This window comes from Corylus avellana, chromosome 2 (genome assembly GCF_965113065.1).
Source record: "Corylus avellana chromosome 2, dhCorAvel1.hap1.2, whole genome shotgun sequence".
Classification (NCBI taxonomy): Eukaryota; Viridiplantae; Streptophyta; class Magnoliopsida; order Fagales; family Betulaceae; genus Corylus; species Corylus avellana.
Window position 1 is genome coordinate 18166100 of NC_142491.1, and position 17515 is coordinate 18183614.

Sequence of the window (17515 nt, forward strand, 5' to 3'; positions counted from 1 at the left end):
ATAAAAGACAATGGGGCCCACTACAAACTTGATTTCAAGTCACATGTCTAACAATAACTCCTGCCAATGAAGAAGATAGTTTGGAGAGGAAAAAGAAAAGGTACTGGAATCAAGCAGAAATTAAGGAGCAGTTGCGCAAAAGAAAGATACTACCATATATATGTAATATATGCATCAAGTTAGCTACAATAGATTGGTAGACTACATTCCAACCACCTATGCATGAGTACATGGCATCACTTTGCTAGTTTTGTACCAATTGAAGAACAGATCAATCACACACATCCTGGCGACTCTCCCTGCTCCAAGAAACAAGGCTATTGACATGAGGTAGAAGTGAACTTGACAATGGCACAAAACCCTTTTCTATCTCAATTTTTCTCATCACTTGGAGCTGGAAGTCATAAGCATAAAACCATTCGTCTTCGTCCCTCTTGAAAATCATATCTTTTTTAATTCTTAAGCTCAAAAGTGGAACCATATCCAATACGCAACCCATTGTGATACTATGTTGCTTTGTCCAAGATTCACCCAACCCCTCCAAGATCCAAATGTTGATTTGGTTCACTTCCCCATGAGCGACAAAACATAAAAAACCGCTCGTCTCGACAATCCGATCATGAGTTCTACTACTTTTTGGCATGGGTACTATATATATGAAACTTTTCCTTGTCCACATCCATAGACACTATGTAATCACTATGATCGATCAATATGAGGAACCCAGTGCAAAGCTCCAATTGCTGAAACAGGCATGTAACCAAACCAAATAAAGATTTCAAAAGAAGGTCCATTCACCTCTCTCCATTATCTTGTACCAAGAATTAAGACCTCACAACTGAGAAACCCCAACTCATCTCAAAACAGGTGCGCCACTTTATGTTCACCAGTAACATTGCTTAATGCAAAGCCATAAGATTCTTTATGAGGATGATATAAAGTACCCAAAGGAATTAAGTGCAATCAACTTCCTAGTCACAGGATTCATTACTATTAGTCCTCCTTTCTTCAGTTTGTTATCAAGCAAGATTAGACCATTGCAAGTAGCCCTAATATTTCCCAAGCAACTTGCATTATATTCTACAATTTTGCTTCTTCCACCTTTAATTTCCAAGTATTGGATATAAGACTTCAAAGTGGGGTCCATTTTTGGCAGCCCAAAAACATGGACACATTCTGTCTAAAGAAAGCTTCAACTGAAATGGTATTTGGTTTCTCTGGTACGATTGACGCCGAAGGAAAAGCATACAATCTTTCTCTTTCAATTAATGATAGAAAGATCAAAACACTTCCAGATCGACATAGATGGGCATCAACAAATACGGGGCTATTAATTATGGTATGCCATGGCTTACAAACAAACCTTGACCTTTGAACAGAGTCAAGAGGAAGTCGAATGAGAATGTTTGAGATGCAATCTTTAGGAAGGTAGGGGACTAGAGCCTCTTTTTGCTTCTTTTTCTCTTCCATGGATGATGCTCTCTCCTCCACTAATCTTAATAAGCTTGCAATCTTGTTGCCCATTGGTTTGGCCAACGGGCCTTCAATGGATGGGCAAAACATGAGAAAAAAATAGGGATGGGGGTTAGGGGGTCATACACTATCAGCACCTTAACCTGCAAAAAAAAAAAAAATAAATAAATAAAGGAAGAAAAAAAAATTACAATATTTACCCAATGAAGGGTGTATTAACAAGACATCTATGCATGATAATGCCATTTTAAATGAAATTATGATAAATTTTAAGGGTACCAAATTTTTTATCAAGAAAGCATTACTAAACTGATGTGTAATTTGTTCATTGGTATTAGTTACATTTATCTTAATTGGTAAAAAATTTGGTACCCCTAATATTTCTTTTAAAGTATAAGGTACCCTAGCAGCACTCAAACCAAATATTTGTGATGATATTTAAAAAAGAAAAGTAGGTGATGCATGTATTATAATTTTCAAATCTTTTATTTCGAAAATAGTAGTAACATTTTTTCATTTTTCACGTGGCAATTGCATAATAATACCCCAATAGCACTCAAGTCTCAAACCAAATAATTGTGATGACTGAAGATATCATTAAAAAACAAAACAAAACAAAACAAAACAAAAAACAAAAAACAAAAAAAAAGAGTATAAGTGGTGATACATGTATTAATATTATAAATACAGCACAATCTAGAGGGAGAGGGGAGTGGCAATAGTATTAATAGAAAAAGATCTAATTAAAGAAGAGAAGAGGGGAGAAGAATGGAGAATGAGAAGAGGAAGATTATGATATTTGGGGGACCTGGCTACGTTGGGAGCCACTTGGCCAAGGCCAGCTTGCTGTTGGGCCATCCAACTTTTGTGTATGCTCTTCCCATCACCCCACGAACCACTCCTTCCAAAGTTGAGCTCCACAAGGAGTTGCAGTCCATGGGAGCTACCTTTGTTCGGGTTCCTTTTCTTTCTCCCTATCTCTCTCTCTCTCTCTCTCTCTCTCTCTATATGTGTGTGTGTATATATATATATAGGCCTGATGAGGAGATTTTTTTGGGCTCTGCTGACGTGGCAAAGCTCCTAGCGAAATTTCAGAGGAAGTTAGGTTCTGCGTTTTCTCTGCGCCTGGTCTGTTACGCGCTTCCTTGCTCCAGCGCGTGTGGGCGCGTCACATTGTCGACGACTCCGATTCCAGTGCTGGTGCTCCGGCGTCTCTTGCTCGTTGAAGGATGTTTCAGCTAATTTGGAGGTTGCTTCGCAATCTATGGATTGTGAGGTGAATCTGAGTGATGAGGAAGAGATTTGGGATAATTTGACAGAGCTTTGTGAGGGTGGGGAGGCTTCGAAGCTTGATGCCCAGAAGCTTGATGTCTCTGTTTTGCGAGAGACGGCTGTGGCGTTTCCTTCTGGGTTACCTGAAGTTAAATCAGTGAGTGATGTTGGTGTTGAGTCTTCTGATATGGTTGCTCAGAAAAGTGCATTTTAGGATTGGAGGCAGTTGTTTCATAAGGAGAAATCTATAGGTACATTGCAGTATTTTGCTCCTTCTCTTGAAGATGGTAGAGTTGTAGTAAAGCCACCTAAGGAAGCTATTGAGGAAGGTATTTTAAAATGGTCTTCTTCTCTGGTTGGCCAGTTTCTTGATAAGCCCCTCCCCTATTATATTGTTAAACATACTGTTGAAAGTATTTGGGCTCAATATGGGAAGGTTGAAGTATATTTGTTGGAGAATGTCTTATATTTGTTTAAATTTGCTGATGAGAAGACACGAGATGAGGTGATGGAGGCAAAAGTTTGACATATGGCTAATAAACCTTTGATCTTGCGGAAATGGATTCCTGGTATGGAACTTCTTAAAATTTCTTTATCTTCTGTTCCTGTTTGGATTAAATTACATAATTTTCCTATTGAGTTTTGGAATGCTACATGTTTGAGTTATGTGGCTATTGGTGTTGGTAAACCTATTTGTGTTGATTCTGTCACTGAGGAGCAGTTGAAGTGGATATGGATTCTAGTTTTCCTAAGGAGATTGAAATTGTTGGTGTTGATGGGGGAAGGGTTGTAGTTGGCATTGAATATCCTTGGCTTCCTGTTAAATGCAAGAGGTGTAAGTCATTTGGTCATCTCTCTCATACTTGTTCTAAGGTTGAGAAGCAGGTGTGGCTTCCAAAAAAAGCTGAGCCTGTTCAGAATTTGCATGATGATTCTGTGATGGAGAAGGTTGTTGAGGTGAAGAATGTTGTTCCTAAAGAAGTGGTTAAGCCTAAATGGAATGTGGTTAGAGCTAAAAAAACCCCATTGTTTCAAAGGCTACTATAAAGGATAGCAATAGTCATTGGACTAATTCTTTCCATCTTTTGGCTAGAGCTGATGGCAATTTTAAATCAGGTGAGGTGGGGGGTGTAGATGCTTTTTCTTCTCTTCAAAATGTTATTGAATATGCTATGGTGGAGAAGAGTGCAAGAGTTTAAGGGAAAGGTAAAATGGGTGAAGAGGATGAGGTATTGATGAGAGGTTTTTCTCCTACTTTATGAATTTTCTAATTTGGAATATAAGGGGTTTGAATCACCCCTCTAAGCAGAAGGAGGTTGTGAATATGATTAAAAAACATAAGATTAGTCTTATTTGTTTGATTGAGACTAGAGTGAAGGAAAATAAGGCTGAAAATGTTAGGGCTTGTATTGTGCTAGATTGGGATTATGTTTCTAACTATGATAAACATTTTTTGGGAAGAATCTGGATTTGTTGGAAAAATTCTGATTATGACGTATCTGTTTTGGATAAAAGTGAGCAAAGTATTAATTGTTCTATTAAATCCCTTACTAGTAATTTCTGTTGGTTTCATTCTTTTGTATATGGGGTTAACTAGGGGGTGGATAAAAAGCATCTTTGGACTAATTTGTGTTCTATGAAGGCAAAAGTAAGTACTAATCCTTGGATGATTTGTGGGGATTTTAATGTGGTTCTTTCCTTGGCTGAAAAGTGGGGATCTGATAAGATCTCTTCTTATGAAGTTGAATTTGGTCAGTGTTTGAATGATATTGAAGTTTTGGATCTAAATTTTAGTGGGTGTTTTTACACTTAGACTAATAAAAGTGAGGAGCCTCGGTTTGTAGCAAGAAAACTGGATAGAGTTTTGGCTAATGTGAATTGGATGAGTCTTTTTGGGAATACAGCTGTGGAATTCCTTTCCGGGGGCATTTCTGATCATTCTCCTGTCATTATTTCAGTAGGTACTTTAAAAAATTTTGGCCCTAAACCTTTTAAGTTCTATAACTATTGGTTAGAGCATAAAGGGTTCTTGGATTGGGTTAAGGAGGGTTGGAGTATTCAGGTTAAGGGATTCCCAATGTTTCAATTGTATGTTAAGCTTAGGTCTGTGAAAGCTGTGTTAAAAGAGAAAAATCTGGTTTGTTTTGGGAATTTGAAGCAAAAAGTTATTTAGGCTCGAGAGAATCTGGATTTAGCTCAAAATGATGTTCTTGCTTCTTTTGGTAATGCTGATAGTCTACTTAAGGAGAGGAAATGCCTTCATGCTTATGTTTCTATTTCTAGAGCCGAGTAATCTTTCTTAAAGCAGATGGCAAGGAATCAATGGTTGAATTTGGGAGATCAGAATAATAAGTTTTTCTATAAATCTCTTAAGGTTCAAAATGCCAAGAAAACTATTAACTATCTGTGGGATGAAAATGGCACAAAAGTGGATGATGTTGATCAGATCAAAAGGGTGGCTGAGGACTTTTATAAGAATCTGTTAGGTACATATCAACTACAATTCACAGATGCAAAAGCAGCTAGAGTTAGGCAGCTTATTTCTGTTGCTATTTCCTCTGAACATGCAGCTACCTTGGAGAATGAGATTTCTGAAGATGAAATAAGAGATACTTTGTTTCATATGAAAGCCAATAAGGCCCCTGGTCCTGATGGGTTTTTCTGCAGATTTGTTTAAGTCTACTTGGTCTATTGTGGGTAAGGAGGTAGTGGCTGCTATTAAAGGTTTTTTACTTCTGGTTTATTGCTTAAGGAAGTGAATGCTACTATTCTTTCCATGGTTCCTAAAAAGGTTAATCCTTCGGCCATGGGAGATTTTAGACCTATTGCTTGTTGTAATGTTATATATAAATGCATTACTAAAATTTTGTCTAACAGGATGTTGCCTTTTTTGGGTGATTTGGTGAGCATGAACCAATTTGCTTTCATTCCTTCTAGGAATATTTCTGAGAATGTTCTATTGGCTCAGGAACTTGTGAGGGGTTATCATAAGGAAAAAGGGAAACCTAGGTGTACTTTGAAAATAGACCTTATGAAGGCCTATGATTCGGTGAATTGGGAATTTATGCTTCATTGCCTTCATTGTTTTGGTTTCCCTAATAGATTTTTGAGCTGGATCAGGGTGTGTATTACTTCTCCCAAATTTTTTGTTTGTATCAATGGTACTTTGGTTGGCTATTTTGAAGGTAAAATGGGGTTGAGGCAGGGTGACCCTATTTCTCCTTACTTGTTTGTCCTTGCTATGGAGGTTTTCTCTCGGATTATGGCTGCACATACTGGTGGTAATGCTGGTTTTAAATTCTATCCTAAATGTGAGAGAATGAAGCTTACTCATTTGTGTTTTGCAGATGATCTTTTGATTTTTTCAGAAGCTAGTTTGAGTTCTATTAAAGTTATCAAGGCTGCTCTTATTGAGTTTGAGAATCTGTCTGGATTAAAAGCTAATCCTTCTAGGAGTTCTCTTTATTGTTCTGGAATTTCAGATAGAATGAGGCATATTCTATTGGATGATTTGATTATGAAGGAAGGTCATTTCCTTGTGAGGTATCTTGGGGTTCCTTTTATTTCGTCCAGACTTTCTGCAGCTGACTGTGGGGCTTTACTTAGCAGAATTTCTGGCCATATAGATTCTTAGCTTTCTAAGAATCTTTCCTATGCAGATAGGCTCTAGTTGTTATCTTCTGTTCTTTACAATTTACAAGTGTATTGGATGGGCATTTTCATTCTTCCTAAAAAGATTATTAGAGCTATTGAACAAAAGTTCAATAAGTTTTTATGGAATGGGAAAGAAGAAGGTGTAGCTAAAGTAAAGGTTTCTTGGTCTGATCTCTGTTTTCCTAAGAAGGAGGGAAGTTTGGGCTTAAAGAAGCTTGAAATTTGGAATCAAACTTCTATGCTTAGGCATATCTGGAGTATTTTTTCTAGGTCTGGTTCTATTTGGGTTGCCGGGGTTAGAGAAAATCTATTAAAAAGAAGGAGTTTTTGGAGTGTAGGTATTTCTTAGAATTGTTCATGGAGTTGGAGAAAAATTTTGAAGCTGAGATCTACTGCTAAAAGGTTCTTGAAGTTTGAAGTTGGGAATGGGGATGGCATTCATATGTGGCTGGATTTGTGGCATCCTGCAGGAGTTTTGATTGAACAATATGGCTTTAGGGTTGTTTATGATGCTCAAAGTAATATTGAAGCTAAGCTGTCTTCTGTCATTTGCAATGGAGATTGGTTTTGGAGACCTGCAAGATCAGAAGCTCTAGTTGATATTCAAGCTAGGCTTTCTGAAGTTTGTTTAGGCCAATGTGATAAGCCAGTTTGGACTGTTTCTAAAAAGGGTGTCTATGTTAGTGCAAAGACTTGGGAAGCCCTTAGAAAGAAGAATGCAGAGGTTATTTGGTGGAAGTTAGTTTGGTTTTCTCATGCTATTCCTAAGCAGGCTTTTATTTTGTGGCTTGCTATGAAGGATAGGCTACTTACAGGTGAGAGGTTACTCAAATGGGGTTATAAGGGTGAGGTTCAGTGTTGTTTCTGCCATTCTCAACTAGAAACTCGTGATCATATTTTCTTTGAATGCAGCTTTAGTTTGAGAGTTTGGAAATATTGCATGATTCGTTGTAAAATTGATATGCCTCCTGTGATTTGGGATGAACTTGTGCAGCTTGGCTGCAATAAGTGGGGGAAAGAACTCTCTTAAGTGCTTGATTTGTCAATTGGTTCTTGGTTCTGTTGTTTATAATCTTTGGCGTACTAGAAATGAACTTAGACATGATGGTGTTCCAAAAACTGAAGAGCAGCTACTGAAGCAGATTTTCTGGGAAATCAGGGCTAGAATTGCTGTAAAAAGAGGTTTTCCTAGAACTAGGGAGGACCTTTTGTTGTGTTCATTGTGGAACTTGCCTTCTGACATCCTCTGTAATGTTGGCTTGTAGTTTTTTTTTTTTAATTCCCTATAAAAAAAACATTTCACAATAGATTTCCTTATTTTTCTTTATATGAATTAAATGCTGTTTTTTTTTTATCATTACAACCAATGAGAGAGGAGAGATGTGAGAGAATTGTTGGGACATGTGAAGGAGAGAGGAGAGAGAATACGTTGTTTTATAATTTAATAATGCATACGGAGTCTACAATGTTTCTCAATGCATTAGGAAACACTGTAGATGTCATTTGATGTTGGTTAGATTTGGAGCTTCTGATGTGGGTTTTTTTTGAGATTTTTCCTAAACAGTGGGAGGAGAAGGGGTTATAGGGAGTATGCTGCTAGTGCTCTTATAGTTTCTATTCCATATTGGTGTTGGACTCCTAATACAAGTGGGATTCGGTGTACATTGTCGTACTCCTAGCCAAGTTTGGCTTCTCTACAACCGACTTAATAAGCTTATAAAAGGAGCAGTCCTCTTTGAGGGACAGTACAGTGCCACTTACGACAAAGAAAAAGAGAGGAGAAATATTTGCAAGCCTTGTCTACTGCACAACTAGGTTAATTGTGCAATCTCATTAGTGCTTTCTCATTTTGGTGTGCCATAAGGCACTTGGAGAATAAGAGAGGTTTTTTCTTTTTTGTTCTCTTTTGTGTAAAAGTGAGATTTGAGTGTATTGGGGCTTTGGTCTTTGAGTGGTTTTCTCCTTACTCTTTTGTACTTCATCTTTTGTTAGTGAATTTTCTCTGGATTGTCTTCGCCAGTAAATATAGACTTGTTAAGCCAAATCACTTCAATCGTAGTGTCATGTATAATTGATCTATTTTTTATTATGCTCTTTTCTGCTTCTTTGAGATCTTGCATTTAATTCCGTGAACAACAAGCATTTTGAAAGGACTTATTTGACAACACATAGGGCTTAATTGGGCAGTGATCAGCCTACGTGGGGCAGAGGTGAAGAATGAAAGGGCCTTTTTTAACATCCTTCACATATTTGTTTTTTGTCTTATAAGACCAACGTTTATAACGTGGACCGTGGTCCCTCATTTTGGAGGTCATCCTCAGCCAATTGGAGGGGAGTGTAAAGAATTGAATAGTTCAAACTTACTCCCATTTTCGACCACTAACGAAGATAAATGTTCAACATCAACATGACATATATTATTTGTATAGCGAACAACATTCATATGTTTGGTGAAGCGAACAAAGAGAATTGTGGAGGAAAATAGTCCGGACCCAAGAAATATGTGAGAAAAATCCCTACCGGACAATAATTCAAAGGGTCCGTACAATAATGAAAGTAAAAATGAGGCCATGTTGAAAGTAATTATTAAGGGAATTTAGATATAAACTCTTTAGGTCAACGCGCTTCCATTAAAAATTTTCTAGGTATTTTTTTTCGGAAATTTAGTCTCTGAGTCAATCGAAACTACAAGAAACTCCCTACCATTAAAATTTTTTAACACCTATTAGGGCTACTCAAAACTCTCTGTTTTACCTGATTAAAATAATAATTTTTTATTAAATTAATTTTAAAAATTAATTAATTTTTTTTAAAAAAAAAAAAATTGAAGGGTGCCACCCCTCCAACCCCTATGGGTGGCCGTAAGCCACCCCAGGGGCGGTTTGCCCACCCTTGGAGTGGCTTGCGGCCACCCCCAGGTGGTTTGGGTGGTTCACCGAGTTTTGACGTAGGGAATGCTTATAATTGCGACACGTGTCCTCTTAACTCCATCTCCCACGTCTCTCTCTCTCTCTCTCTCTCTCTCTCTCTCTCCCTTTATCTCAACTTAAATGTCTTAAACTAATTCTTTGGTTTAAGACATTTAATTAATTGTGCAAACTCTCACTCTCCCATAATTTGTATTTCAACCGTTTTTTGTCTCTCTCTCTCTCTCTCCCTTTATCTCCACTTAAATGTCTTAAACTAATTCTATGATTTAAGACAATTAATTGTGCTAACTCTCACTCTCCCAGAATTTGTGTTTCAATCGTTTTTTTTTTTTTTTAATTAATTGTGCTAACTCTCTCCCATAATTTGTGTTTCAACCGTTTTTTCTCTCTCTCTCTCTCTCTCTCTCTCTCCACTTAATTGTCTTAAATCTCTCTCCCATAATTTTATATCTGAATTCCTTTTTCTTTTCTTTTTTTAAATTAATTGTGCTAACTCTCACTCTCCCATAATCTCTCTCTCTCCCATAATTTATGTTTCAACCGTTTTTTTTTTTTAATATAATTTTATGTTTGAACCTTTTCTTTTCTCTTTCTAAACTAATTATATGGTTTAAGTGTCTTAACTATTTCTCTCTCCCATAATTTTGTCTCTCTCTCTCTCCCTCTATCTCCACTTAAATGTCTTAAAATCTTTCTCCCATAATTTTGGCCCCGTTTGCCAACAGTGCGGAACGGCACTGTAGTTGGAACGGTACTGTTCCAGCTACAGTGCCATTCTTTAAAAAATGGTTTTTTTTTTCTTAAAAAAAAAAAACGAAAATGAAAAATATTAAAAAACATAAAAACATAAAAACACCCCTAGCCCAAAACGGTGTCGTTTTGAGCATTAAAATTATTATTTTTATTTTTTCTTAAAAAAAAAAAAAAAAAACGGAGACAGAGATCGGGGGTGGCTCCCACCGTTTTGGGCTGGGTGTTTTTTTTTTTTTTTTTTAATATTTTTCATTTTCTTTTTTTTTAAAGAAAAAAAAAACCATTTTTTAAAGAATGACACTGTAGCTGGAATAGTACCGTTCCTGCTACAGTGCCGTTCCGCACTGTTGGCAAACGGGACCAAAATTATGGGAGAAAGATTTAAGACATTTAAGTGGAGATAGAGGGAAAGAGAAAGAGAGACAAAATTATGGGAGAGAGAAATAGTTAAGACATTTAAACCATATAATTAGTTTAAAGAGAGAAAAAAAAAGGTTCAAACATAAAATTATATTAAAAAAAAATGGTTGAAACATAAATTATGAGAGAGAGAGAGAGAGAGATTATGGGAGAGTGAGAGTTAGCACAATTAATTAAAAAAAAAAAATTAAAATATAAAATTATGGGAGAAAGATTTAAGACAATTAAGTGGAGAGAGAGACAGAGAGAGAGGGACAAAAAACGGTTGAAACACAAATTATGGGAGAGAGTTAGCACAATTAATTAAAAAAAAAAAACGATTGAAACACAAATTATGGGAGAGTAAGAGTTAGCGCAATTAATTGTCTTAAACCATAGAATTAGTTTAAGACATTTAAGTGGAGATAGAGGGAGAGAGAGAGAGCGACAAAAAACGGTTGAAACACAAATTATGTGAGAGTGAGAGTTAGCACAATTAATTAAATGTCTTAAACCATAGAATAAGTTTTAGACATTTAAGTTGAGATAAAGGGAGAGAGAGAGAGAGAGACGTGGGAGATGGAGTTAGGAGGACACGTGTCGCAATTATAAGCATTTCCTACGTCAAAACTCGGCTTATATATATATATATATATATATATATATATATATATATATTCAATTTGAATAAATAATATATAAATTAGTAGAAAATTTAAGGGATAACAATGGAAGAACAAAAATACATTAAATAAAGATAAAATAAAAAACTAAAAAGAAAATTTTAATATAATTGAAAGAATTGCCTTTTTCTACTGTATACGTTTCCCGATTCCAATGAAACCTTAAAAACCAATGTCATCCATTAATTAAGCATGTAAACAGATAAAAAAAATTAAATTACTCAATGAACAACAACATGTACAAACTAAAAAATTATCAACAAAAAATAACAATAAGAAACTCTCTCATTATTATTTCTTGAGTTCAATGTAAAATTTACCAAAGAAAAGTAATCATTTGAATAAAAATAATATATAAATTAGAAGAAAAAAAATGGAAGAACATAAGCATCGGAAATAAAGATAAAAAAAAAGGAAAAAAAAATGAAAATACTAATTGAAAATAACTATTCTAGATGAAATAAAATAATAATTAAAAAAAAAAAAACTGTAGTATAACTTTTCATTGAGAAACAACGATTGGAAAATTGAAAAGAACTGTTCTAGAAATATATATATATATATATATATATATATATATATATATATATATATAAAAAAAACTGTAGTATAATTTTTTATTGAGAAACAGCAATGCAAATCTCTCTCTCTCTCTTGTCTTTTTCTGAATTGATTGTGAAATTTACAAATGAACATTGAGATATAAATAGAAAGTAAGAGAAGAAAAAAAAAATTAGAAAAAGATACAAGGGACAAAAACAAAAATGGAAGAACATAAGCACCGAAAATAAAGATAAAAAAAAAAAACAAATAAAATGAAAATACTAATATAATTGAAAATAACTATTCTACTCTTCATTGAGAATAGTATAATTTTTCATTGAGAAACAACAATTGGAAAATTGAAAAGAATTGTTCTTGCAAAAAAATAAAATAAAGAAAACAAATCATTGAGAAACAACGATTTGAAACTCTCTCTACCTCTCTCTTGTTGTCTTGTCTTTTTCTTGATTTGAGTGTGAAATTGACAGAGGAACATTGAGATATAAATAGAAAGCAAGAGAAGAGAAAAAGAAAATAAACAGAGAGAAAGAGAGAATTTGAGAACCTTTTGTTTTCTTCATTAAGACAATTAAATATATTACAAATAAAACTCATACATTTTAATTTCCTCATATTGAGATATAAATATAAAGCAAGAGAAGATAAAAAGAAAATTAAATAAAGAGAGAGAAATAGAGAATTTGAAAACCTTTTATTTTCTTCATTAAGACAATTCAATGCATTACAAATAAAAAATCAAAAAATCGGTTCAAACATAAATTATGGGAGAGAGAAAGATTTAAGACATTTAAGTGGAGATAGGGGGAGAGAGAGAAACCTACGGATTTATGGGAGAGAGAGTTAAGACAAAAAAAAATATAAAAAAAAGGTTCAGGACACGTGTCGCAATTCTACGCTCTTTCTGAGCCAAAACTCGGCTTTTATATATGATGATGAATATATATGATAATATATCTCACATTGAGATATAAACATAAAACACGAGAAAATAAAAAGAAAATTAAATAAAGAGGGAGAAATAGAGAATTTGAAAACTTTTTGTTTTCTTCATTAAGATAATTCAATGCATTACAAATAATAATAAAAAAAAATCAGTTCAAACATAAATTATGCGAGAGGGAGAGACCTACGGATTTATGGGAGAGAGAGTTAAGACCAAAAAAAAAAAATGGAGTTAGGAGGACACGTGTCACAATTCTAAGCACTCCCTACATCAAAACTCGACTTTTATGGGAGAGTGAGAGTTAGCACAATTAATTAAAAAAAAATGAATTCAGATATAAAATTATGGGAGAGAGAATTAAGACATTTAAGTGGAGATAGAAGGAGAAAGAGAGAGAGAGACAAAATTATGGGAGAGAGAAATAGTTAAGACACTTAAACCATATAATTAGTTTAGAGAGAGAAAAGAAAAGGTTCAAACATAAAATTATATTAAAAAAAAACGGTTGAAACATAAATTATGGGAGAGAAAGAGATTATGGGAGAGTGAGAATTAGCACAATTAATTAAAAAAAAAAATGAATTCAGATATAAAATTATGGGAGAGAGATCTAAGACAATTAAGTGGAGATAGAGGGAGAGAGAGAGAGAGAGAGAGAGAAAAGGGTTAAAACACAAATTATGGGAGAGATTTAGCACAATTAATTAAAAAAAAATGATTGAAACACAAATTATGAGAGAAAAAAACGAATTCAGATATAAAATTATGGGAGAGAGATTTAAGACATTTAAGTGGAGATAGAGGGAGAGAGAGAGAGACAAAATTATGGGAGAGAGAAATAATTAAGACACTTAAACCAAATAATTAGTTTAGAGAGAGAAAAGAAAAGGTTCAAACATAAAATTATATTAAAAAAAAAAACGGTTCACTGTGAAGATGTTTATATGGAGAGCATGCCACAATATGTTGCCAACTAAATCCAATCTGTGCAAGAAGAAAGTGCTTGATTCTCCTTCATGTCCAATATGCCATCTAGAGGAAGAGAGCACAGAGCATATTCTTTGGTCCTGCCCCTTAGCGTCGGATGTGTGGAGTTGTGGGCCCATTAAGGTACAGAAGAGTATTTGTGGTAATGGCCATTTCATACATTTGTTTGAAGACCTGATTGATAGATATGAGCAACAAGAGTTGGAGCTTTTTAAGACATTTAAGTGGAGATAGAAGGAGAGAGAGAGAGAGAGACAAAATTATGGGAGAGAGAAATAGTTAAGACACTTAAACCAAATAATTAGTTTAGAGAGAGAAAAGAAAAGGTTCAAACATAAAATTATATTAAAAAAAAAACGGTTGAAACATAAATTATGGGAGAGAGAGAGATTATGGGAGAGTGAGAATTAGCACAATTAATTAAAAAAAAAAAAATGAATTCAGATATAAAATTATGGGAGAGAGATCTAAGACAATTAAGTGGAGATAGAGGGAGAGAGAGAGAGAGAGAGAGAGAAAAAACGGTTAAAACACAAATTATGGGAGAGATTTAGCACAATTAATTAAAAAAAATGATTGAAACACAAATTATGAGAGAAAAAAACGAATTCAGATATAAAATTATGGGAGAGAGATTTAAGACATTTAAGTGGAGATAGAGGGAGAGAGAGAGAGACAAAATTATGGGAGAGAGAAATAGTTAAGACACTTAAACCAAATAATTAGTTTAGAGAGAGAAAAGAAAAGGTTCAAACATAAAATTATATTAAAAAAAAAAAACGGTTCACTGTGAAGATGTTTATATGGAGAGCATGCCACAATATGTTGCCAACTAAATCCAATCTGTGCAAGAAGAAAGTGCTTGATTCTCCTTCATGTCCAATATGCCATCTAGAGGAAGAGAGCACGGAGCATATTCTTTGGTCCTGCCCCTTAGCGTCGGATGTGTGGAGTTGTGGGCCCATTAAGGTACAGAAGAGTGTTTGTGGTAATGGCCATTTCATACATTTGTTTGAAGACCTGATTGATAGATATGAGCAACAAGAGTTGGAGCTTTTTAAGACATTTAAGTGGAGATAGAAGGAGAGAGAGAGAGAGAGAGACAAAATTATGGGAGAGAGAAATAGTTAAGACACTTAAACCAAATAATTAGTTTAGAGAGAGAAAAGAAAAGGTTCAAACATAAAATTATATTAAAAAAAAAACGGTTGAAACATAAATTATGGGAGAGAGAGAGATTATGGGAGAGTGAGAATTAGCACAATTAATTAAAAAAAAAAAATGAATTCAGATATAAAATTATGGGAGAGAGATCTAAGACAATTAAGTGGAGATAGAGGGAGAGAGAGAGAGAGAGAGAGAAAAAACGGTTAAAACACAAATTATGGGAGAGATTTAGCACAATTAATTAAAAAAAAATGATTGAAACACAAATTATGAGAGAAAAAAACGAATTCAGATATAAAATTATGGGAGAGAGATTTAAGACATTTAAGTGGAGATAGAGGGAGAGAGAGAGAGACAAAATTATGGGAGAGAGAAATAGTTAAGACACTTAAACCAAATAATTAGTTTAGAGAGAGAAAAGAAAAGGTTCAAACATAAAATTATATTAAAAAAAAAACGGTTCACTGTGAAGATGTTTATATGGAGAGCATGCCACAATATGTTGCCAACTAAATCCAATCTGTGCAAGAAGAAAGTGCTTGATTCTCCTTCATGTCCAATCTGCCATCTAGAGGAAGAGAGCACGGAGCATATTCTTTGGTCTTGCCCCTCAGCGTCGGATGTCTGGAGTTGTGGGCCCATTACGGTACAGAAGAGTATTTGTGGTAATGGCCATTTCATACATTTGTTTGAAGACCTGATTGATAGATATGAGCAACAAGAGTTGGAGCTTTTTGCAGTGGTAGCCAGATGCATCTGGATGAGACGCAATAAAGTAGTTCATGAGGGTACTTTTCTTTCTCCTCGGCAATTATTTGAGAAAGCTACTGCTGAATTAGAACACTTTTAGAGAGCTACGGCTCAACCAGAGGGGTCGGAAATTTCTATACACCACCCACAAGTGATTCGGTGGCAGCCTCCCCCGGTAAGCTCGATTAAAGTGAACTGGGATGCTGCATTAGACCAACGAAGATGCTGTGTGGGGCTGGGTGTCCTAGCCAGGGATGCAGAAGGCAGATTCTTAATGGCTTGTGGGATCAAGAAGATTATCGAAGTGGAGCCTACTACTGCAGAAGCTCTAGCTGCACTACATGCTGTGATTTTTGCAACAGAGATGGGCTATTCGAATGTTATATTTGAGGGAGATGCTTTAATGATTGTGAATGCAATAAACTCCAGGGGAATATGCGAGAGTAACTATGGGCATTTTGTGGAGGATGTGAAGCGGTTGCTGGGAGAGTTCAATTTATCAAGCTTTGTTCATGTTTCTAGGGGAGCAAACTGTGCGGCCCATAATCTAGCAAAAGAAGCTTGTACCCATGTCGCTGATAAGCATTGGTGGCATTGTATTCCATCGTGTATTGATGGTATTATTAGGAAGGAGGAGACCCCACTTCCCCTTTCTTGATTTGCTCTTTATGAGTTTCAATAAAAAGTCTATTCTTCTTCTTCAAAAAAAAAAAAAAGAACGGTTGAAACATAAATTATGGGAGAGAAAAAGATTATGGGAGAGTGAGAGTTAGCACAATTAATTAAAAAAAAATAATTCAAGTATAAAATTGTGGGAGAGAGATTTAAGACAATTAAGTGAAGATAGAGAGAGAGAGAGAGAGAGAGAGAGAGAGACAAAAAACGGTTGAAACACAAATTATGGGAAAGAGTTAGCACAATTAATTAAAAAAAAATGATTGAAACACAAATTATGGGAGAGTAAGAGTTAGCACAATTAATTGTCTTAAACCACAGAATTAGTTTAAGACATTTAGGAAGAGATAGAGGGAGATAGAGAGACAAAAAACGGTTGAAATACAAATTATGGGAGAGTGAGAGTTAGCACAACTAATTAAATGTCTTAAACCATAGAATTAGTTTAAGACATTTAAGTAGAGATAGAGGGAGAGAGAGAGAGAGAGAGAGACGTACGTGCGAGATGGAGTTAGGAGGACACGTGTCGCAATTCTAAGCATTCCCGAAGGAGAGAGAGAGAAAGACAAAAAACGGTTGAAACACAAATGGTCAAGGGGGTGGTCCGGCCACCCCCAAAAGGCCAAAAAAAAAAAAAAAAAAGGGGGGGGGGAGGGGGGGGCACCCTCAAATGCACCCGGTCCCCATTTTTTTTTTTTTTTTTGGCCAAGGGGGTCCGGCCACCCCCTTGGCCATGGGGGTGGCCGGACCACCCCCTTGGCCATGGGGGTGGTTCGAACCACCCCCATACCAGCCATGGGGGTGGCTCCAGCCACCCCCGATCTCTTTCTCCGTTTTTTTTTTTTTTTAAGAAAAAAAAAAACCATTTTTTAAAGAATGGCACTGTAGCTGGAATAGTACCGTTCCAGCTACAGTGCCATTCCGCACTGTTGGCAAATGGGGCCTTTATATCTGAATTCATTTTTTTTTAATTAATTGTGCTAACTCTCACTCTCCCATAAAAGCCGAGTTTCGACGTAGGGAGTGCTTAGAATTGCGGCACGTGTCCTCATAACTCCAATTTTTTTTTTTGTCTTAACTCTCTCTCCCATAAATCCGTAGGTCTCTCTCTCTCTCTCCCTCTATCTCCACTTAAATGTATTAAATCTCTCTTTCTCTCTCTCTCCCATAATTTATGTTTGAATCAATTTTTTTATTTTTTATTTGTAATGCATTGAATTGTCTTAATGAAGAAAACAAAATGTTTTCAAATTCTCTATTTCTCT

General features: G+C 35.3%; 2 protein-coding genes and 1 pseudogene across 2 annotated transcripts; 2 read left to right on the forward strand and 1 right to left on the reverse strand.

The window, feature by feature from the left end:
* Window positions 1-271: 271 nt before the first annotated feature.
* Window positions 272-1530, reverse strand: LOC132170192 (F-box protein At3g07870-like; annotated as a pseudogene).
* Window positions 1531-5935: 4405 nt separating this feature from the next.
* On the forward strand, window positions 5936-7664 carry LOC148587439 (uncharacterized). Its single transcript, XM_088512604.1, has 3 exons — window positions 5936-6288; window positions 6763-7221; window positions 7394-7664. Exons 1-3 carry the CDS (start codon window positions 5936-5938, stop codon window positions 7662-7664), a joined length of 1083 nt encoding a protein of 360 aa, XP_088368730.1.
* A 7633-nt stretch (window positions 7665-15297) lies between these two features.
* Window positions 15298-16233, forward strand: LOC132170184 (uncharacterized). The gene is made up of 2 exons (XM_059581076.2): window positions 15298-15567; window positions 15676-16233. Exons 1-2 carry the CDS (start codon window positions 15298-15300, stop codon window positions 16231-16233), a joined length of 828 nt encoding a protein of 275 aa, XP_059437059.2.
* The last annotated feature ends 1282 nt before the right edge of the window (window positions 16234-17515 follow it).

What these genes read in the sequence shown, in the direction of transcription:
- LOC132170184 (XM_059581076.2), top strand. Translation starts at nt 15,298, where the DNA reads ATGTTTATATGGAGAGCATGCCACAATATGTTGCCAACTAAATCCAAT. An exon ending in AGTTGGAGCTTTTTGCAGTG is followed by an intron (nt 15,568 to 15,675) that starts GTAGCCAGATGC and finishes GAACACTTTTAG; the next exon opens with AGAGCTACGGCTCAACCAGA.
- LOC148587439 (XM_088512604.1), top strand. Translation starts at nt 5,936, where the DNA reads ATGGGGTTGAGGCAGGGTGACCCTATTTCTCCTTACTTGTTTGTCCTT. An exon ending in GAAGGTCATTTCCTTGTGAG is followed by an intron (nt 6,289 to 6,762) that starts GTATCTTGGGGT and finishes TTGTTCATGGAG; the next exon opens with TTGGAGAAAAATTTTGAAGC. An exon ending in AGGCTACTTACAGGTGAGAG is followed by an intron (nt 7,222 to 7,393) that starts GTTACTCAAATG and finishes GAACTTGTGCAG; the next exon opens with CTTGGCTGCAATAAGTGGGG.